At 41.9% G+C, this 23,826-nt stretch overlaps 1 protein-coding gene across 4 annotated transcripts in view; it reads right to left on the reverse strand.

Moving 5' to 3' along the window:
• Positions 1-23,826, reverse strand: part of PLCE1 (phospholipase C epsilon 1) — a 318,708-nt gene that overhangs the window by 58,183 nt on the left and 236,699 nt on the right. For 3 of the 4 annotated variants that reach the window (XM_067709945.1, XM_067709946.1, XM_067709948.1), the window contains exons 6-11: positions 17,860-18,118; positions 15,537-15,742; positions 11,672-12,347; positions 4,800-4,982; positions 3,772-3,889; positions 2,853-3,009 (exon numbers count right to left, since the gene is read on the reverse strand). In XM_067709945.1, the coding sequence (XP_067566046.1) occupies positions 2,853-3,009; positions 3,772-3,889; positions 4,800-4,982; positions 11,672-12,347; positions 15,537-15,742; positions 17,860-18,118 (1,599 nt within the window). The remainder of the gene's footprint in view (positions 1-2,852; positions 3,010-3,771; positions 3,890-4,799; positions 4,983-11,671; positions 12,348-15,536; positions 15,743-17,859; positions 18,119-23,826) is intronic. The other variant, XM_067709947.1, reaches the window with a different exon arrangement.

Below are 23,826 nucleotides of genomic sequence, written 5' to 3' on the forward strand. Positions count from 1 at the left end.
AATCCACATTGCATCGGAAGAAGTAAAACTGTATACACTGAAACCATTTCATGTTTATAGCTTATTTAATAAGGGCACAAAGTTGAGGTTAATATCCTTCTACTAATCATAACAGTTCTTTGCAATCTCAGGTCAATGGGAGAAAAAAAACACATAAATTCAGTGGTTTTGAAGAAAAGTCATTTGAAAAAAGAGCTCCAAATGACTCAGTCATGACTTAGGGAAGATTATGCATGTTCTTTCCCATATTCTAAAATATAGAAACACATTTAAGAAGAAAATCTTGAATGTATCAAGGTCTTCTCTTTTTCTTTTCTTAACCAGTTCTTAGATGAAAACAAGGACGGGCTTTTAATGTTAATGGAAAATGTGAGTCACAAAAATATTAAGGATGGAAAGAAGCCAACTCTGCCTAGAATTATATTTGCACCTACCAAGGTTGGATGTATTTAATATAAAAATATCAGTCAACTGGGTCAAAAATTCAGTCTAGCTGTTTCACAATATTTTTTTTATTTTCTACACTGGTTCCCTGAGAGGAGAGTATGAGAAATGTTTTGACTGGTTTTTGGTCAAATCAATGACTAGGATCTTTTTTTTTTTTTTTTTTTCATTTTTGCTTTTGTCTCTTATTTTTTACTTTCGAAATATTTCAAATATGTAAGAAAGTAGAGAGAATACTGTAATGAATAGCTAGTTTGTCCTCAATCCTGCCAATAGTGTTTATTCATGAAAAATTATTTTGTGTTGACATCAGAAGGTCACCTCCATTAATGGAAGAGTAATACAAATGGATAGATTTATCGTACTTTGTAGGCTTGGGTTATTGATCGCCAATGTGGTATGGGAAACAGAGGGTGGAGGTTCAGGAAGAGGAAAAAGATCCGATAACAAAATGGCTTATCATTTGCATTTAAACAAGTACATTCCCTGCCTTCCTTCCTTCTGGTTCCTGGTTCGGCCTCTGTCTGTAGGCACCCATCTCCCTCTGACTTTAGGAAACTCTATCAGTCCACTTGTTCCCTTCCTAGGGCTCCGTCTTGCTCTCTCCTTGAAAAGCATTCAGGCTGACTTTTCTTCTCTTGTTTCGTCTTCTCTTTCTGGTTTAGAATACTTGGTGGGCACTGCCCCCTGTCATTCTATGGCAGGGTCCTCTGATCTTGCATCTGGCATGGTAGTTTCTCTAGTTTTACCTCTTTGAAAAGATTTTCCTCCTTTACTTTGTCCTCCCTTTTCCTGCTTATGAGTGATTGAAATAAAGAGAAAGACCACTTAATCCAAGTTCTCTGGCTATTTTATTTACCCGGAATACTGTATAGGCTGAAATAAAATGTAAAGAATTCTGATTCTTTGTAGCTTTAATTTTGTTACAAACCTACAAACCGGGCTTCCCTGGTGGCTCAGTGGTTAAGAATCCACCTGCCAATGCAGGGGACACGGGTTCGAGCCCTGGTCCGGGAAGATCCCACATGCCACGGAGCAACTAAGCCCGTGCACCACAACTATGGAGCCTGCGCTCTAGAGCCCGCGAGCCACAACTACTGAAGCCCACGGGCCTAGAGACTGTGCTCTGCAACAAGAGAAGCCACCGCAATGGGAAGCCCGCGCACTGCAACAAAGATTAGCCCCTGCTCGCCGCAACTAAGAAAGCCCGAGCACAGCAACGAAGACCCGAGGCAGGCAAAAATAATAAATAAAATAAATAAATTAAAAAAAAAAAACCAAAACTCCTACAAACCTCGCAAGAGTGGTATAAAGAATTCGCATGTACCTGTAACCCAGTTTCATCAAGTGTAGAAATTATGTTCATTATCATATTGTGAAAGGATGCTTCCCTTTAAAAGATGAGTCACTGTAGGGTTCTTTTCTGTAGCAAGCTTCCCAGAAAGAGAGGAAGGGGGAAGGAGGGGTGTGTGTGTGTGTGTGTGTGTGTGTGTGTGTGTGTGTGTGTGTGTGTAAAATTAACGCTTCTAAAGCCAATATCTGTACAGACTCACTTCCTTCGCCCATTCCTCTGTTTGACGAAGTAAAGAATGTCTGTCTTATCATAGTTCTGTCTGGAATCTTTGCATTTCTTAAACTTTAGTATGGGGCTGAGGGAGATGATGTGGCATTCTGATTCCTTTGAAAGACTTTCATTTTAATAATATTTCTTCTGAGAGGGTAACTGTTGTTTCAAATCTGTAATTTGCATGGACCTTACAAAATAATTTACACTAATACCAGCTAAACCTATCTAACTTGCTGTAAGACATTCACTTCTCTAGACATGTGTCTCTCATACATGAGAAGAGTGTGACATATATTTCACCTATTAGCAAAGGGTCAAGCTGCTTACATTAAAACTTAATTTCTTCTTCGTTTAGAGCAGTGCTATCCAATAAAACTTTCTGCAATGATAGAAATGTTCTTTATCTGCACTGTTCAGTACAGTAGACACCAGCCACTGGTAGCTATGGAACACTTTTAATGTGGCTAGCATGACTGAGGAACTGAATTTGAAATTCTATTTAATTTTGATTAATTAAAATTCGAATTTAAATAGCCACTTAACATTTTCCCTGTGGCCAGCAGCTGCTATATCAGTGAAGATTTAGAGACTCACAGCTCAGATTTTGTTACTGCTACTGATCTTTGTCAAAAAATGAGAAGCAGTTACAGTAATATGAGAAGGTAGGAATACAAAATCAAGAAAATTAGGACCTTTAAAAAAATTGGGGGTTTTCCGTTTTAATGTGATTGTTAAGTCAAAATTAGAGATAGTCTTTCCGTAGAGCACTGGGAGAGGATGCCCTTCTACACAACCTGAAGGGTGTGAAGGGTCCTTCTGTTTTGTCATGTTAAGGCCCCACCTGGACGGGCTCTTGTTTGAAGAAGACAGCACAGGGGAGGACACTGGCCTGATGGGAGATGACGTCCCGGCAGCCAAGTTAGGGGACCCAGCCGTGGTCAAAGAGTGGGCTCTTCTGGAAGGGAGAGGGTTAGGAGAGCTCGTGATGGCATTCGCCTCTGTGAGGGTGAAAGACAGAAAAGAGACAATGACTGTGATTATACTTGCCCTCAGAAATCAAATGAAAACCAAAGATGCTTCTGAACGTCTGAGGAAATCAATCCATGCAGGTAATTAATGTACAAGAAGCATCAAAATATTCTGGTGGGTTCTCAGTCCTGGCTACACATCAGAATCATCTGGGGAGTGGGACTTCACTGGCGGTCTAGTGGTTAGGACTCTGTGCTTCCACTGCTGGGGGCATGGGTTCAGTCCCTGGTTGGGGAACTAAGATCCCACACGCTGTACAGCCAAATAGATAAATAAATAAACAAATAATGAGTAAATGGTAAAAATTAAAAAAAAAAAAAGAATCATCTGGGGAACTTAAAAAGTGCATAGATGTCCAGGTCCCAGACAGAGAGCGTCTAAATCAGTTGGGCTGGGGTGTGGCATCCAGGTATTTTTTAAAAGCTCTGATATCCAGCCAGGGGATAAGAATCACTGGTCTAATCTATCAACTTGTATCTTTTATACCTAATATTCCTTGTCAGTAATAGCAAGTTACTTAATGAGAATTTTCTTCTTAATTACACTTGTGTTTGCAAACTTGTATTTGCAGAAATACCTCTTGGGTTCCATCATCTAGTGAAACACAAAGGTAAGTATATAATGTGATAAAGAGTTTTGTTAAGAATGCCCACAATATATAAATCACAATTTAAAACCAAATGCATATATTTTCCCATTAAAAATTCTCAGATGTAAAGACGCTGCTTTACCTGATTCTTCTTGTTCATTAATTTCTTGAGGGTCAGAACCACTCCGGCTCCGACACTCTTTGTGCATTTTGGCTTTGCGGGTGGCCATCTCGTCATCGGTGGCCTCTCCACTCTCACCCTGGGAACACAAAACTCACATCGTTTCTCATTCTGTATTTCTCTCCCATCACTGCTTAGTTCAGGTGGGTCCGTATTTTCTCACTGACCCACGTTCGATACCACCTCCACCTGACAAAAATAGTAAAGACCTATGTGAAGGCTGACCAGCTATTCTCGTGTTATATTTATCCCATGTGTTCTTCACTAAAATGCAGCACTCCTCTGGGGAGGGTGACAAGAGGAGGAATAAGACTCCTGGAATCTGTGTAGAGGCAGAGTTATGAAGCAGACAAAGTTCAACTTAGGCATCAACATATGTCTTAGGTCTCCCGTACGCAAAGACTGGGATTCCTTCTAGTTAACCATGAAGAAAATATATTATCATGTTACAGTAAGAATATAAATAATGTAATATATAATATATAGTGATACATATATATATCTGGGTAAAAAACAAAACATAAAATTTACCATCTTAACCATTTTTAAGTGTATAGTAGAGTACTGTTAACTATTTGTACCTTGTGAAACAGATCTCTAGAACTTTCTCATCCTGCAAAACTGAAACTCTTTGAACAGCTCCCCTTGTCCCCTTCCCCTTCCCCCCTGGCAACTGCCATTCAGCCCCATATTTTCCTTCTCTCTGCTCCCACAGCACTTTGCAGACAGCTTGACAGTGACTCTTATTTAGATCTCACTGTGTTTGTTAACATCTCTGTGTCCCTCTACGGACCTTGAATTTTCCCTGGTGCTGACTCAGTTCCTATCACTGGGCGTGGCATCCAGGAGGTGGTTGGTAAGCTCTTGGGTTTCATTTGTTTTACACCTCATCTTGACCCCAAGCCAAATGACCTAAGGTAGTTTATGGTCATGTAGACCATACAATGGTCCTGGAATACTGGGGTTAATGCTTAATAAATAAACTCTACCCTCATAAGGATTTTCTTCTTTTTCTTGGCAGTGCTTATACCCAAGGTGTTGTTTCTCTGCATGTTGGGCTTATCAGCACTCTTTGCTGATGTCCCGGGACTGGGGTTTCGAGTACTCCATCGTCTGCCGCCAAACAACTCCACAGCGTGAGCCAAAGTTGGGCCTTCGTATCGTCCATCCTCCTGTAAAACAACCACATTCTGAACACATAAGGAAAGAGCGAGCAATGGGGAAGTAAATACATTAACAGCTTCCCGTAAGTTCCCAGAGGTGGAGGAGAATAGGCTGTCACCGAAGAATAACATCTGGCCACGCAAGTGGCTGTTTTCTAACTGTCAGAACTCTCTGTTGGGGATTTCATCATGTCCCCTGTTGTCCTGGTCACACCCTGCTGAGTTCCAGTGATGTGCTTTAATAGGGCCACGTTCAACTGGGATTAACAAAAAAATTTCCCTTCCCAGTTTCAGAGGTTATGTTCCAGAATCATCACTGCAGGCAAATTCATTAAGATGTACTTTGCAGATCTGGGCTTTGGAGGACTTGGAGGGTGTACGTGTGTGTACGAATCTATTTAAGTAAAATCAAGTTCTATTTGCTATTGCATCACTCCAGTGTATTTTCACCTAGTTCGATGCTTGGGACAGTCTGATTTGAAGTCGGAGTAGATGGAGTACACAAAATTCACTTTGGAGGGCTCTGGGAACACCTTGAGTAGTTGAGCTGCCAACCTCGTTTTTTATTCTTTGTTGGATAATTTTTTAATAAAATGAGGTGCACACCACTGATATTAAGAATGGCATATGCGCAAAACGAAACCACCCTTTTTGGCTAATGGCTGGAGAAGGAAGAAAAAGCATGAGAAATGGAGCTGCCATCCTCTTGAGTGACTGATATCCAAGGATAGAGAGCCCAGGGGACTCAGAGCACCATGCATATTATGATGTTGTGAGCAGCAAAAACATACTCAGTGGGTAGGTGATGGTTTACAATAGCTGCTGCTTGTAAGGCAACTCTGTGTAACATGCATTGAGTATCAGTAGGGATTCATTAATCTGTATTGATTAATGAATGAGTAATCCCTCCTGATTAATGATCAGTGGTCAACAATTCTCCTTATAAGTCAGGAAACTCAGTTAATAAAAACACAAAAAGGTCACATATAAATTAAAAACAATACTGATGATATTTCACAGGTTGTAGAAAAGGTACCTCTTAAAATTAATTTCCATTTACTATCTTTATTTTCTGCAAATTTTTAAGGTTAGTCTTCCTTTGCAATTCCAAAGAAGTGCTTGTGAATAGATTTTGCTTTGTTGTAGATAATATGCAAATAATAAAGAGGCTGTAGGTGTGTGTACGCGCGCGCGCGCACGCTTGCTCCTTCATCCTAACGTTCAATGACAATCTGATTTTATGACTTGAGTTGTGACCTCCCACTTCCTGCATCCTGTTATGGATCCCAGCATGCTGAGTAACTTGGATACTTGATGATCTTTTGAATGACATTTGATGAAACCTTTTAGTGACCTTTTGTCGTGGATATTTGTGATTTATGCCTGCTTATGGATCATTTCTCTTTTCTCTAACCATACCCCAATTTTATTTGATCTCTTTTTCACTAGATATAGTCTTGGGTCTATCAATCAAAGGGAACAGCCTCCCTTGATCAATGGTTGGTACAGGATTCAAATAAGCCAATCAGAATTTCTGTCCCTGGAAAATGAATCTTGAATGCACTGATACAGAGCATGAAAATGCTTGGAGATGATTCCACCTGGTGCAGGCCTGCTGAAGAGAGTCCCTGATAGCAAGTCACTACAACTGACTCCAAAGTGGAATAAACAATTCATGACACAATTTCACAAATAGATGTTAACTACCTTATTGCATAACATACTCTGAAAGAAACCTTGTAAAATTTTTATCTATGGGTTTTAAATAACACATCTTTAAGCATTTAATAGACCCCTTCATTAAAATTTACAAGTTCTGCTCTGCAAAAGACACTGTCAAGAGAGTTAGAAGACAAGCCACAGACTGGGAGAAAATATTTGCAAAGGAATATCTGATGGTCTGTTATCCAAAATATACAAAGAAATCTTAAAACTCTACAATAAGAAAATAAACAACCCGATTAAAAAAATGGGCCAAAGACCCTAACAGACACCTCACCAAAGCAGACATACAGATGGCAAATAATCACATGAAAAGATGTTCCATATCATATGTCATCAGGGAAATGCGAAATGAAACAAGAAACCACTACACACCTATTAGAATGGCCAAAATTGAGAACACTGACAACACCAAATGCTGGTGAGGTTGTGGAGCAACAGGAACTCTCATCCATTGCTGGTGGAAACGCAAAATCATACAGCCACTTGAGAAGGCAGTTTGGTTTCTTACAAAACTAAACACACTGTTACGGTATGATCCAACAATCACACTCCTTGGTATTTACCCAAATGAGTTGAAAACTTATGTCCACACAAAAACCTGACCATGGATGTTTACACCAGCTTTATTCATAATTGTCAAAATTTGGAAGCAACAAAGAAATCCTTTAGTAGGTGAATGAATGAATAATCTGTGGTCCACCCAGACAATGGAATTTCATTCAGAATAAAAAGAAAGCTATTAAGCTACAAGAAGACAGGGAGGAAACTTGCATGCATTATTACGAAGTGAAAGAAACCAATCTGAGAAGGCTACATATTGTATGATTCCAACCATATGACATTCTGATAAAGGCAAAACTATGGAGACAATAAAAAGATCAGTGGTTGCAGGGGACTGGGGGAAGGGGTGGGGGTGGAGTGGGAGAAAGAGATAAAAGGCAGAGCACACAGGATTTTTAGGGCAGTGAAAATGCTCCATATAAGGGGCTTCCCTAGTGGCGCAGTGGTTGAGAGTCTGCCTGCCAATGCAGGGGACACGGGTTCGAGCCCTGGTCTGGGAGGATCCCACATGCCGTGGAGCAACTAGGCCCGTGAGCCACAACTACTGAGCCTGCGCGTCTGGAGCCTGTGCTCCGCAACAAGAGAGGCCGCGATAGTGAAGGGCCCGTGCACTGCAATGAGGAGTGGCCCCCGCTCGCCACAACTAGAGAAAGCCCTCGCACAGAAACGAAGACCCAACACAGCAAAAATAAATAAATAAATAAATAAATAAATAAATAATGTTCCATATAATATTATAGTGATGGATATATGTCAATAAATATTTGCACAAGCCCACAGAACGTACAGCACCAAGAGTGAACTCTAAGGTAAATTATGGACTTTGAGTGATTACGATGTGTCAACATAGGTTCATCCTTTGTAAAAGAATGTACCATTCTGGTGAGTGATGTTGATAATGGGGGTGCCATGCAGGCATGGGGGCAGGAAGTTTATGGGAAATCTCTGTACCTTCCTTTCAATTTTATTATAAACCTAAAGCTGCTCTAAAAAATAAAATCTTTAATATAAAAATTTAATAGATCCATTACCATGTACATATAAAAGGATCAGCCTCCACTGCTTTGGCTTTTCTAAATTCAGAACAGGTCAACGTGTGCCAAGCTTTACTTTTAATGGAAATATTTTAGGCCTGGAAAAGGCAGGATGCTTTCGTTTAATCTTTAGAGGAGACTCTCTGGGAACTAAAATGTAGTTTGAATCTTTCTTTCGTTTTATACAAAACAATAAACTTGTTTAGGATAGGTGAAATATGTCCTTCCATTTTTAATTTGGGAGAAGGACTATTGTGAGTGAAGGTTCATTCTCAGTTTTAGAAAACAGTTCATGTGGAAGTTGAGGATTAGGAAATTAATTCCTTAAAAAATATTCATGCACTTTTAACCCAGCAAATCTTTGCATATGATATCTTAAAGACTGTGAAACTAATCTAATTCTTTAAATAGATCCCATTTTTTCCCTTAAAGATAGCCAGAATCTGTTTCTGTTGCTTACAATCAAAGAAGTTTACTGATAATCCTGTGTATAACCTTCTCCGCTTCCCAGAGATCTTTCCAAGGATATGAGTTCCCAAGCTCTGCCCATGATAACCTTGAGCCAAAGCTCATGATACCAGCCTTTCCTCCACACCCCACACGGAATCTCTGCAGAGTTTACTTGCTTTTACTTTCCTGTATTCCTAGGCTTCATTACAAATGTCACTATTTCTTCTTGTCTTTTGCTTTATCTCCTGCTACTATTGCCATTAGATCAATTTACATTTACTAGTACTAAAATACTTATATTTGAAAGTAACCGTGCAAACATTCATCACACAAAAGGACTCTTATGTCAGAAAGATTATTTTCTATATAAGCTCTTCCCAAACTGGGGATAAAGAGATACACTTATAGGGCTGTTAACAGAAGTTTGGAAGAAATCAAGACTTTTCATACATTTCTTTAATTTATAGATACATTTAAGTAGGTTTCGGTTGTACTCTGAGACTTCTCAGAGCTTTAAATGTGCTAAGTCGTATTATAAGTCAGACAAGCGGGGCATTTATTTAGCATGATGCCTGTTTGACCTTTTGTTCTCCAAGTACGAAATTAGCATCTTTTTGATGTTTCCTGAGATCATTTGGGAACTGGTCTATTTGATGGGAAAATGAGTAGTCCGTTGACCTTTTTCACTTTAAAAGAAAGAAAGAAAGAAAGAAATCTTGAGTGTCTAAGACCGTTGCCTGTCTTAGGCAGCTCACGTAGTACATTGTTTTGAGGAATAATGTCACCTGAGTGTTCAGAAGTGACTGAGGTATATTGGAGCTATTTTGCTGTTACACTGTGATGACTTGGTTCCACATGGGGTGGAGCGGTGGGGGCTGGGAGATAGGAAGGGGTGTAGCTGTGTTTGCAACTGTGTAGGACTGAATCTGCTCCAAGTCATTTCCTCTGTCTCTGCTCTTACCTCTTCTCATCAGACCATTGTTCATGGTCTCAGCTGGTGCCTTCTTCAGCACAAACTGAAGGTTGCCAGGTTAAATGAGAAACTAAGTAGACCTTATATGTTAATTCAGTTACTTTATGCTATAACATGGGGAGGGAAACAAATGGAGCAAATAAACCACATAGGCTTTGTGACAGTGATTGTAATTGAGCCCAAAGATTTTGGTTTATGCCCAGCTTGAATGGATTTTCATGATTCTAGAAGGCTGAGAAATGACTGTAATTGAAAATCAAGGGACTTCCCTGGTGGCACAGTGGTTAAGAATCTGCCTGCCAATGCAGGGGACACTGGTTTGAGCCCTGGTCGGGGAGGATCCCACATGCTGCAGAGCAACTGAGCCCATGTGCCACAACTACTGAGCCTGCGCTGTAGAGCCCGCGAGCCACAGCTACTGAGCCCGCGCGCCTAGAGTCCGTGCTCTGCAACAAGAGAAGCCACTACAATGAGAAGTCTGTGCACCGCAACGAAGAGCAGTCCCCACTCCCTGCAACTAGAGAAAGCTCGCATGCAGCAACAAAGACCCAATGCAGCCAAAAATATAAACAAATAAATAAATAAATTTATGAAAAAAAAAGAAAATCAATATTGATAATAGCTCCTGAAGACCTTTCTTCCAAGCAGCTGGCAGCACTGAGAGCTCCCTGTGGAATAGACAGGAAGCAGGTATTTTGGTTTCCATTTTAGATGAGTTAACTAAAACTGGCTTTGCGCAGTGCAGCATAATCGTGTATATAGGTCTATGTGCTTATTAAGTCATTAATCAAGTTAGTTATTCAGGATATGATCTCTATCATAAGTACTGCATGGATGTGGGAAAAGGGGAAAGAAGGGGTCCTATATGTGCCTCTACTAACATTCCAGAGAGGAAGATGTTTTTGTCAGAAACATGTTAGCACTGTGAAAAGTGCATGAAATCAGTCATTTGAGTAATTTAAATCACACTTCTATTTGTTCTGTGACACTAGTAGAAAAGATAATTCCCCCCCTCCCCAATAGATAGAAAAGCATAGCAAAGAAAAACCGAATACTTTGTACAACTCATTTGACAACACCACTAACAGTGTCACCTTGTAGTGGGGTTTATGACTCAGTCTCCGAGCAATCTCTGCCCTCCTTCCTCCACAAGTGTGCTACTCTGGTTATTCCTGTGTCTCTTCTCACCACCTCATTCAGCCCAGGCCTACTGCCACCCTTAGCTGGAGTGTCAAAGTACCTGATAATTTAGGGTTAATGAAAAACTCGCTCAGTTTAACCTGCGACTGTGAGAAACCTCCTCCTAAGAGCTGCTGCCACTACAAATCTGGTTTGGAAGAACTCTAGGTATGAGTTTATCTCACATTTGGGAAAGTTTCTTTTAACCTTAAAAGTTCTACAGTTCAGCAGCAATACACAGTAAGTTAAATAACCCTCCTAGGGTCACGGAGCACATTAGAAGATGAAACAGGATTTCAATTTCCAAAGTGAAGGTTTCCAATGTATCAGCTAGTCCCTAATTAATAATAAAAGCATTCATATACAATGCTTTCCATTTTCACTTTGAGTAAGTGAAAATGCTTATATTAACTTGTTTCTTTCCAGATGTGAGACGTACAATGACCACAGTCACTGTTATCGTACAAAATAATAATAGGACCTACTATGAGCCAGACACTATTCTTTATACCTATGAATTTACATTATGGCTTTACACATATTAACTCAGTTAAAGCTCACAGTCACCCTATGAATAGGTATCATTATTATTCTCACTTTATAGATGAGAAACTGAGGCACAGAGACTTAAATAAAGGCTGTTCCACATCACTCAGGTAGGAAGTGACAGAGCTGGGAGAATGAACCTTGGTGGTCTAGTTGTCCAGTGTGTCTTTATAACAATTATATCTGGAAAATTATACCACTGAGGAGAGAGGGAAGGCTGTACCCCTTACCTGGTAGAGGCTGACGTATTGTTTCCGCAGCCACTGCTGTCTTTGGTCAGGGAACTTCCTCATCTTTCTCACAGCTCTCGTGAGTTCCAACAATCCACTGAAGAGCATTTTAGCTGTGTGCTTTGGTGCCACGAAGTGCAATAATCTATTGTCCGTGGTCTGAAGCCCGTAGAGCAGTGTCACACCAGTCTCTGAGAGAGACATGTTACTCAGTTTGTTCTGGACACACACAGTGTGTATATCAATGCTAGGGTGTCCCATGTACACAGCCTTTGCTGAAAACATATCCAAGACCCCCTCTGCCAGGCCACTTAATCCAGCATTGCCCAGTAATGGGAATTTGCCAGGCTCGGATGTGTTACTAAGCACACCAAGTTTTGCTTTAGCACTGGCTGGGGAAGCAGTGGTGGGCTTTATCCAGGTCAAGGTGCTATTGTCAGGCTGAAGCTGGAGGAAGCAGCGGGCAGAGAGGTGCATGTCCTGGTCATAGTGGATGACCGTGGCCCCCTGCAGCAGGAACTGGTGCACATCAGCTTGGATGGACAGCACGTACCACGGGATGAGCTCTGTCCCATGGTCAAAGGCCTTCTGTGGCTCTTCTGTTCCGTGAGGGTCGCATTCTTGGGGCTCCTCAAAGATGTCATTTTCAGAATCCAACAAATCTCCAATTATAAACCTGATAGAAAGGGATACAAATTTGGTCTGTCTTATAATCAGAAGTGAGAACAACAAAAAGCTTTCACTGACACTGGACACCATTTTTAATTCCACTATGAATTCAAATTAGCATAGAAAATATAAAATGCTAAAAGTCACAGAGTAATTTTTTTAGCTGTATTTGAAAACCTTATATTTAACAATATGTCTGACAAAAGGCTTAAAGAAAGGAACTACTAGATCAGTTACTGCATTTTTAAAGATTTTTTTTGATGTGGACCATTTTTAAAGTCTTTATTGAATTTGTTACACTATTCTTCTGTTTTATATTTTGGTTTTTTGGCTGCGAGGCATGTGAGATCTTAGCTCCCTGACCAGGGATTGAACCTGCACCCTCTGCATTGGAAGGCGAAGTCTTAACCACTGGACCGCCAGGGAAGTCCCCAGTTATTGCATTTTTAATGTAAACAACGATAATCTTCATTATTTATTAGTTTTTCCTTTTGTGTCAGGAACTGTGTTAAATACACACATTTTTGCACTTTATTTGACCTACTTGCAAAGTAAGTTTTCTTATTTTTTTTTTAACCTATGGGGAAACTGAGGTTCAGAAGGGATGAGTAACTGCTCCAGGTTACCCAACTCAGAAGAGACCTACCCAAGGCAGGATTCTGGTCTGTCTGACCCTTTAGCCTGGGCTATTCATTACTAGGTGCATTGCCTTCTACGTGATCATAACAAAATACAATGGGGCTAAAATAGGCAAAACAAGACTTAATAAGTGGGCCTGCGAAGTGCCTCTGCTAAAAATAAAATACAATTAGTTCAAAGGCACTCATTGGGAAATACTGTCATGGTACCAGATGAGCAAGAACAGCCCTCCTTGACTCAATCTTAGATTTTCACTGTATGCGTGTGTGCGCCTGTGTGTGCACATGTGCACATAAAGGACTTGTCTGCTTGGACAGTTTAGCACGTTGCCTTCCCTGAGTCAGGAACCTGGATTACCAGGGCCAGAAGGATCTTAGGGGAAGGCAAGGGAGCCTTTATTGCCTCCTTTCTATTTGGCCACTTGGTAGGAACATGCCTAAGAGAGATTCATTCTCTTCGAAGCATGAGGAATTGTTACTAAGATCAAGCTTTCTGCTGTTTGATCCATAGATATCACTAGCAAAGTGGTGGATAAAATTGAGAAGGAGTTGGGTCCATACATCCCTGGGAAGGAATGTTCCCATCATCTTGAGGCAGTTGGGCAGCCGACTGCCTCTTGGCAAGGCAAACAGCAGCCCTGGGCTTCTTGGACTCTCAGGCTAGATCCTGGTCCCCGAGCAAGATCCCACTACTGTTTTCAAACAGCAAGAGCTTCTTCTTCCTTGCCCCACATAAATAGATATTCTTAAGAAAGAAAAGAAATCCACAAGGGATCTCACAAACCTGATGGTCAGAATATCCTTTTCAAATCACCCACACTGGAAACACTGGAAACAACCCAAATGACCAGCAACAATAAAATGTATAAATAAAATTTGAAGTAATTCATACAACACAATCCTGCACAGCAATGAAAATGAACATGCAATGGTTGGCTGCCTGCAACAACATGGACAAATCTTAAGCAAGACATACAGGCATATATACTGTATGATTACATTAATATAAATTTCAAAACCAGGGAAAACTATACTATATTGTTTATATTAGAGAGACACAACAGTGGTAAAATTATAAAGAAAAGCAGGATGTACTATCATATAATCACAGCAGTGAACTTTTCTTTAGGGAGAGAGGTGGTGACATAATTGAGAAGGGAAACAAGGGGTTTGTGGGTGCTGACAATGTTTTTACTCTGGGTGGTAGTTACACATGCATTCACTTGAAACTATTCAAAAACATTAGCTTTTTTTAAAAAAAAATTTAATTTTAGAATAGTTTTAGATTTGTAGAGAAATTGCAAAGACAGTATACCCCACATCTAGTTTTCCCTATTATTAACATCTTACATTAAGGGTGGTATATTTGACACAATTCATGAACCAATACTGTGATACATTATTATTTATTAAAGTCTATACTCTGTTTAGATTTCCTTAGTTTTTTACCCATTTGCCTTTGCCTTTTCTGTTCCAGGATTCCATCCAGGAATCCGTATTTCATTTAACCATCATATTTCTTTATCTTTCTCAGACGTTCTCAGTTTCTCAGACTTTCCTTGTTTTTGATGGTCTCGACAGTTTTGAGGAGCAGTGGTCAGGCATTTTGTAGAATGACCATCAATTAGAATTTGCCTGATAATTTTCTAATTTTCTCATAATTATTCTGGGGCTCTGGGTTCTGGGGAGGAAGACCACAGAGGTAGAGTGCCATTTTCATCACACCATATTCAGGGAACATACTATCAACACGACTTACTCTGTTGATGTCGACCTGGCTGAGGTAGTGCTGGTCATGTCCACTGCAAAGTTACTTTAAAAAAAAAAAGAACTCCTTTCTACACTGTAATCTTTGGAAGGAATTCACTGCGTGCAGCCCACACTTAAGGAATTCTGCTCTACCTTGTAGAGGGTGGAGTGTATACATAAGTTATTTGGAATTCTTCTGCATGGGAGATTTGTCTCTTCTCCCCTATTTGTTTGTTTATTTATCATTTACGTATATGGACTCATGAATATTTATATAATACTTTGGGTTATAATCTAATACTACTTTATTTTGTTGCTCAAATAGTTCCAGCTGGCAATCGGGAGCTCTTTCAGTTGGCTCCTGTAGTTCTTTGACATAACCTCATTATTTTGTTTTTTTTTCCTCAGCACTTCTTTAGTTTTTGGCACAAGATGCTCCAGGCTCATCTTGTGTATTTCCTGTCCCAGTCCTAGAATCAGCCATTTCTCCAAGAAGCTTTGCTTTCTCTCACTGAAAAATGTTATTAGAAATCAAAATTTGGGTGCTAGGTGCAAATCCACTCTTTTTTATGCACTTTTTTTTTTGCCGTACGCGGGCCTCTCACTGTTGTGGCCTCTCCCGCTGCAGAGCACAGGCTCCAGACACACATGCTCAGCGGCCATGGCTCACGGGCCCAGCCGCTTCGCGGCATGTGGGATCTTCCCGGACCGGGGCAGGAACCCGTGTCCCCTGCACCGGCAGGTGGACTCTCAACCACTGCGCCACCAGGGAAGCCCGAGCATCCCAATTTTTAAAATGTAAAACTTACTGCCATCGGGCTTTATCCTTCAAGGAATTTTTCCTAGCGCTGCTCCCCTCACTGGGGCTGTCCTCCTCTTCTGTCTCCAGACTTCGACTGCAGCTTCTGATGATCTGAAAGATGCTGTTGACGGTGGACTCCTTCTCTGAATTCTTTAAGCCATTCTGTCCCACTCGTTGTAAGAAATTATCTTGTCCGCTATAATCGGCTACAAACTACAGAAAAATATATTGAGGATTTGTGATTGCAACTTCACATACTACATCTAAATAACCTACTTAGCTAGGGAAACGAAATCGTAACAGTCATAAATAATGGCATTTGTGCCTATTTTACTGGGGGAAAGAAAACCTCCAGGAAAAACATTTTTTTCCTTTCACCGCATGAAATACCAAAAGTCACTCTTGTTTCCACTAAGACAACATTAGTCCCGCTAGGAATCAACACTCCACTTTGAATTTACAACATAAAAAGCAATATTATTTCAAGGGTTCCCTAGGGAGAAGATTAGCCACTTTACAGAGGAAGGACAGGGTTATTTTATCCTTGTAGTGAAATTGAGAAAAACTATGACAAAAGTGTATTATTCTATGGAACTGGATAAAATTACTGGGGCCCAAGAAAATGATGGAGAAAGGGGGACATTTTGCTTTATTTATTTCCCATACATCTTACGGTATAACACAGAGGCTTCCTGCTGGTTTATAAGCTCTTATTGTCTGTATTTGTGATCAGGAAGTTTCTCCCATCAGAAGTCAGAGTGAGACAGGCTGGGACCTAGGACCCTTTGCTGGGACCTGGGACCCTTTGCTGCAGTGATGGGACCTGGGACCCTTTGCTGCAGTGCTGGGACAGGGGACCCTTTGCTGCAGTGCTGGGACCAGGGACCCTTTGCTGCAGTGCTGCAGTGCTTGCACCTGGACACACCTCTCCTCCAGCAACAAAATGCAAAGAAACTGTACAGGACTAAAAATAACCGGATGCATGCACAGTTGGGGCAAATTCTAGACCCAAAAGATACAAAGAGACCAAAAAAACCCAACTGCCACTTTTGAAGAGTGGGGAGCAAAAGCAGGGTACTGAGCATGCCCCATGCACACAGCACCACGAGAGGGGTTGGCAAAACACCTAAGCCACCCGTCTGGACCTACCCCTGGACACATGCCTACCCTCATATAAGGAACAAGCTCTCCCCAGCCCCGCTCAGGGAGCTGCAGCAGGGGCCCCAATAAAGCCTTGCCTGAATTTCTTGTCTGGCCTCTAGTCAATTTCTATTGGCTGGGGAAGGCCAAGAACCCTGGTCGGTAACAAGAGGGGCAGCTAGGCCATGAGATAGGGTGTTCCTGCCTTCTGAGACATGAGGGAGGCGGTATGGGTGCAGCTTTGGGGGGCTTGCTTTAAGTTTTCCCCTCCATTTCTTGCACTTTATCCCTCCCTCATAAGCCAGGGAGATGCAAGCCAGTAGTGCTGCCGGCACCTGTCAGAGGTTCTAAGTCTCCCTGATACCAGGCAATGCTTTTGTTCCCAGGTGACCTGGAAGAGGCTGCAGTTTTAGGAAGTTTTCCCACTGCCACTGAGAAGGGCTGTGTGTGAGTGTGAGAGTGTGTGTGTGTAAGGTCAGCAGTGGGTGCTGTCACCATGGTGAGAATGACTCTAGATTTCGGTGTGGGACTTCCAGGTATGGGACTCCTCAAAATTCTCTGTAAAGTTCCCCCCTTTTAGTCCCTTCTATCGTTTCTAAACACTATATAAGAGATTTCCATATCTTCTTCCATTTCTCAATGCCCTTCTCTCCAATGCCCAATGCTCTGTGTTCAAGCTCTGTGGTCTTCTCCATGCTGGGGGTCAGGAATGAGAAGCAATGGGCTGGGGGGAATGGAGGCAGTGCGATCAGGAGCCCAGAACTCGTCCTTAGAAGACATACCAGATTCCCACAAAGGAGGAAAGGAAGGGAGTATTGACTTCCCTTCAGTCTTTGTTCCACTGATCCAGAAAAGTTACCACTATCGCTTGACTTCTCGTATCCCCTGCACCCAGACATTCCCACCCAATAAGAGAGAAGAAAACCCCATCAACCTTTAAAAAAAAATCAGGAAACAATACCCATTTGCACTTGTACTTTCACACTGCCCCATTAAAGCTAACTTAATATTAAGCCCCAACAGCGTTAGTTGGCATTCTTTTCTCTGGAACGTTCAAGGACCTATTACCCAACACAACAGTGACAACTGATAACCCTGGGCTCAGAAAGGTCTCTCTTCTGGCTTTAGTGAGTGACAAGCCAGGCGGCAATAACGACCCACCAGACCATGAGGATTTTGAAAGGCCTCACCTCTAGAGTTTCTTCTTGGGAATTGTACCTCGGGCAAAGCTTCATGAGGCCAGAGGCTCCATCAAGCACCTCACAGAGCTCCTTCAGAAACACCCCGCAGAACGGAACCACCTTACAGCCGGGGATGTGCAGCGCCCGAGTCACCACCTTCCTGTACTCGCAGGAAGATTCATGCTGGGCCATGGCGTCCTTCAGGCTTCTCATCGTCTCCAGGTCAGACTGGTCCATAAACTGCCACATTTTTAAAACTTTTCTTGACCTATTACAAGTCAATGACATTTTGTTTTTAGACTGAAGGAGAAATAATATAATTTACATGAAATAGCCTAAATTCCATACAAAATTCATTTTATTTCATGTTTTCTTTCTGTTTTAATATTTATTTAGGATTTCCCCAAATGATGTGAATATTACTTTAATAAATTGAAACACAAAATTAAATAGGACAGATACATACAAAAATACATGTGGGGACTTCCCTGGTGGTGCAGTGGTTAAGAATCTGCCTGCTAATGCAGGGGACACGGGTTCAATCTCTGGTCCGGGAAGGTCCCACATGCTGTGGAGCAACTAAGCCTGTGTGCCACAACTACTGAGCCCACGTGCTGCAACTACTGAAGCCCACGTGCTCTAGGGCCCGCGTGCTGCATCTACTGAGGCTGCGTGCTGCAACTACTAATGCCCACGTGCCTGCAAGCCCATGCTCCACAACAAGAGAAGCCATTGCAATGAGAAGCCTGCGCACCTCAACGAAGAGTGGCCCCCGCTCCCCGCAACTAGAGAAAGCCAGCGCGCAGCAACAAAGACCCAATGCAGCCAAAAAACGAACACACACGTGTAGGAGGAGTTAATTTCAGAGGTGGGCACTGAACTTAAGTTTGAGTTTTTCTGATTTCCCAAAAGGGAAACTTCCTGGGTAATATGGTTTCTACAGGTATTTATGGAGGATCGCCCGCAGAAAATGTGTTCCATCCACTCCTCTTGATCTTTTAAATGTTATTGGATTAGGCCAGTCCCGCAGTGATACCCACAAAGCCTGTTTTGACCTCTTCTGTTGAATTGCTTCTACTGAATCCAGCTTTGACATTAAGTCACTGGCCTGTCTTGAGGGACATTATCTTAAAGTATTATTTGCAGAATAGGATGTTAAATGAGATTTTTCCTACTTTGAAATTGCTGCTGAGAACAACAGCTGACATTGAACCCCACCTTCTAAAGAGAGGCAGTGGGTTGGCACCAGGAGACCCAAACTGCTCTGCCCTCAGAGGTCTCCCACCTCCATCAGCAGAGGAGCTGGGTCTGAGCAGCCACGTAGGGAATGCTCCTTTGGAGAGGGCTGTCAGGGCACCATATGTGAGAAGGAGGAAATCACCCAAGTGCAGGGGCTTCAAGGGAACTCCATGGAGAGGCTGATCCGTGTCCCGGCAGTCTGTGGGTCAGAGACTGACTGGTGTGTGATTTGCTTGGGGAAGTCTAACGATGAGAGGCTGCCTTGAGCTGCCTGATGGCAGCATGAGGGAGAAGGTGCCAGCGGGCGTGGCTCGCATTTGCAGACTCTGGGCGGGCAAAGCGCTGGGTGTTTCTGTGAGTCAGGAACGGACTCTGAGAGTCAGTGGGGCCTGAGTTATCTTGAAAGGCCTGCCAGTGAGGTGACCTTAGTGGAAAGAGTCTGTGAGGGTAGGACTTCCAGAACTAGACACTGTAGCGGGGAGGACTGAGTAGTCAGCCAGAGGTGCACTGCCCCTTACCAGGTAACGGTGCAGGGAGGTGGCTATGGAACAGTGGGTGAAGTTAAGGCAGGTAACTAGGAAGTAACCCTGAAACCACCCCTCATGGCTCTCAGTGGGGGATCCAAGGCCAGATCACCGCTGCCCCAGTCAAGTAACACGGGCTCCCTTTACCCCTCCACCCTTCTCCTCTCCTCTCCTGCCCATTTCTTCTGCAGGGACTCTGAGTTGGAGGGAGAGGGAGAGAAAAGATAAACCATATCTTCCCACACTCCCGCAGCTTTCTGAGACTGGTTGGGCTGCAAAATTGGGGAAAGAGTGAAGCTTTAAATGAGAAGTTGAAGTTTTGATTTATATCAGACTGGATTAAAAGATCATTATGTAATATCTAAGATATCCAAAAGACATAAAGAAGCACAACATGACAAACACCCACACATCAACCTCTCAGTTTAAAAAAATAAAGCATTAATAATATGATTGAGGCCCCAATGGATTCCTCCACGAGCATATCCTCCTCCCTCTCTCACCACAGGGGACCACAACTGCGACTTCAGTGCTCTCCTTCCCTTACAATTCCTGATACTTTCCCAACACACGCAGATATCGCTAAGCAGTTTGTAGAATTGTTTGTGCATTTTTAAACTTCATACAAACGGTGTCACGCTGTAGGTAACTCTCAGGCAACCTGCTTTTGTGGCATTGCTGTACGATTCTCAGGTTCATTCACGCTCATGGGCGTAGGTGAATGAGACTGCTTATTAACTACAGAAGTGACGGGGGAAAGACACAGCGTCCCCAGAGACACGACCCAGAGTTAGGGGAAGGAGAGCCAACTGGCAGGTTTGAAAGACAGTGAGGTCAGAAAAATAAAATTGTCTCCTGATTTCACCCCACTAAGTTCAGCCTGTTCTACAACCAGTTCCTTATAAGGTGGTGAGAGTCCTTTTGGGGCCATGGAGTAGAGGTTTAAATAAATGAAGTGAATACATGAATGAGACTTGGTTCTCATTATTTAATCATCCTTCTTTCCGTGAGTAATGGAGCCGTCATAGCACTCTGGGGGGCAAAAGACAAACCTCAGTAAAGATCAAATGAGTTTTTGTTAGATTGAGAATTGACACTTTTAAAAAACCTCTATTTCTTTTTATGATTATAAAGGTAGTAGATGCCCATCGTAGACGACCTGGAAAATACCAAAAATATAGAAAATCCACCCGTAGTTCTTCCACCCACAGCCAACATTAGGTATATTTCCTTCCAGTACTTACTGTATTTGTGTCTCTCTGGTCTAAACATTTAATAAATTTTGTTATATAAATATTGCTGAGGTTATTAAGTATAGACCACTTTGTTCCCACGTAGTTTTACGTATTTTATGTTACTTGTTTTCCAGTGATATTAAAAATGTTTTATAAACGTAATTTTTGGTGGCTAAATAATATTCCATTGTATGACTGCATCATGTTATTTCCCTCATTTTTCTATTGTTGTTCATTTGGGTTGTTTTATTTTATTATTTTAAAACTGAAGTGTAGTTGACACTTGGGTTATTTTATATTGACATTAAAATTGAGTAAATCTTGTTATATGTAAATCTTTGTACTTCTAATTGTTTCCTGTAAACAGCTGAGAATTTAGTTTGAGGAAGCAAAATGTATAAAGTATACAGAAAAGCAGTCACTTAACAGTAAGAGCCCCCTTCTCATCTAATCGTTTTAAAAATAAAAAACTTTCAGTTATCTTGGTGTAGTTCAATTACCTGTAATCTAAATATTTTCAAACCTGAAAGTACACACATGAGCTCTTCCTCCACAATCATTCCATCATAAGGACAGCTAGCAAATTACCTCCTGTATATATTGTTCCAGCCAAAGAGCTACTAAACTTGGTACTTTTACCCATCTATTTGTAAAGATCAGTTCAGTTTTAAGCCAAATATAGGAGCATGAAACTAGGTAGCAGTGGGTCTGAGGTGCCCAGGAATCAGTGGTGAGGTTAGCTCGTTTGGGGTTATTCCTCACCTAAGAAAGAGTTACCTGACTCTATGGACTTCTTGGATTTTGAATTCAAACTAAGTTGGGTCTAAAAGTCCCATTCACCCAAGGCCTCCACGGGTCATTCTGAGGCCATTCTTGTATCAAGAGAGTCTCTAATAGAGCGGTCCCCAACTTTTTTGGCACCAGAGACTGGTTTCGTGGAAGACAATTTTTCCACGGAACAGAGGTGGGGGAGGGATGGTTTCGGGATGATTCACGCACATTACGTTTACGCTGCACTTTTTTTCTATTATTATTACACTGTAATATATAATGAAATAATTATACAACTCACCATAATGCAGAATCAGTGGGAGCCCTGAGCTTGTTTTCCTGCAACTAGATGGTCCCATCTGGGGGTGATGGGAGACAGTGACACCTGCATTATGTGGCTTATGTTCAGTCTACTCCGTAAGATGTAGTTTAACTGTCACTTGCCACTCACTGATGGGGTTTTGCTATGAGTCTGCAAGCAATTGACTTATTATAGTCTCTGTGTAGTCAAACCTCTTTGCTAATGATAATCTGTATTTGTAGCCGCTCCCCAGCGCTAGCGTCACTGTCTCAGCTCCACCTCAAATCATCAGGCATTAGATTCGCATAAGGAGCGCACAACCTAGATCCCTCGCACGTGCAGTTCACAGTAGGGTTTGAGCTCCTATGAGAATCTAATGCCGCCACTGATCTCACAGGAGGTGGAGCTCAGGTGGTAATGCGAGCGATCGGGAGTAGCTGTAAATACAGATGAAGCTTCTCTCGCTCACCTGTCACTCACCTCCTGCTGTGCGGTCCAGTTCCTAACAGGCCATGGACCACTATCGGTTGGAGAGCCCTGCTCTAATACATGGTATGTGGCAGCCAACCTCCAAAGATCCACATGTCCTCCTGCAGTGTGGTCCCCACACATAATGAATCAGTGCTGGGCCTATGTGACCAGTCCAATATGGCAGAAGAGACAGTGTATTACTCCTGAGGCCAGGACACAAAAGGTACTGCAGCCTTGTTCTTTTGGATCATTCACTGCGGAGGGAGACAGCTGCCAAGCTGTGAGGACAGTGACATCCCGAAGAGAAGACGTGAAGTCCCCAGACAACAGCCTGCACCAGTTTGCCAGTCAAATACAGAGGATAAGCACCATTAAAATAGAACTATTTTATCATAATATGATCATTCTTTTTTTTTTAAGAAAAGTAACACAAATTCTTTGTAGAAAATTTATCACAAAGAGAACCGAATCATCTGGATAAAGCCTCCTATTCTCCCAGTATTTTTCCTTCTTTCGAGCTATGCTTGGTGCGTTTGTGTGACCATTTTAAATGCCAATGACATGATCATTTGAGTTTATTCTTAGTTGAGAAAGTTCAAAAGGACAGAAAAATTTCCAACTCAGAATTTTCCCCTCCACCCCCAACCCTGAATCCCTATGTAGGGCCTGGAGAATCAAAGAAAAACCTCGAAGTGTTATGAAGCAAGATCTATTTATAGATCCATCTATAGATTTATAGAACCCTCAATGGGAAGGTGAATCTCAGACAACTACAGCAGCAATCACAGGTCCTCTTTCTGGAGCCTTACTACATGCCGGACACACATACTCAACACTTTACATTATCATATTAAATCCTATGTAAAGGGGTAGGTGCTTTTCATTATTGTCCCCATTTACAGATGAAGAAACTGAGGCTCAGTGAAGTCAAGTAACTTGCCCAGATCACACAGCTATTCGGGGGTGGGGGGAGCCAGGATTTGATTCTCTGCTATTCTCATTCGACCATTCATACTCGTCTCCTTCACACCACACTTTCACCTGCAAGAGTGAGAAGCAGCTACTTTGTGCAAGGTAACTGAAGCTGAAACGGAACAAGGCAGGAGGCTTTATTGGCAGAATGGTGATCTTATTATTAGCTTGATGGAGAAGGCGTAAGAGCAGGATATCACAGAGGTTAAGGGCACGGACTCTGAACTCAAGGTGGCCTGCAGTCACATCCCAGCCATGCCAGGTGACCTTGGGTGAATGACTTAATTTCTTCTTACCTTAGTTAGAAGTTTCTTCTTTTGTATGGTGTGGGAATAATAATAGTATCTACCTCAAAAACTGTTCTAAGAATTAAAAGATTTAATGCATAGAACATGCTTAGTCCAATGCTTGACACATAGTAAGTGTTCAATAAAAATGAGAGCTAACATTATTCAATGCTTAT

This window comes from Pseudorca crassidens, chromosome 16 (assembly GCF_039906515.1).
Source record: "Pseudorca crassidens isolate mPseCra1 chromosome 16, mPseCra1.hap1, whole genome shotgun sequence".
Classification (NCBI taxonomy): domain Eukaryota; kingdom Metazoa; phylum Chordata; class Mammalia; order Artiodactyla; family Delphinidae; genus Pseudorca; species Pseudorca crassidens.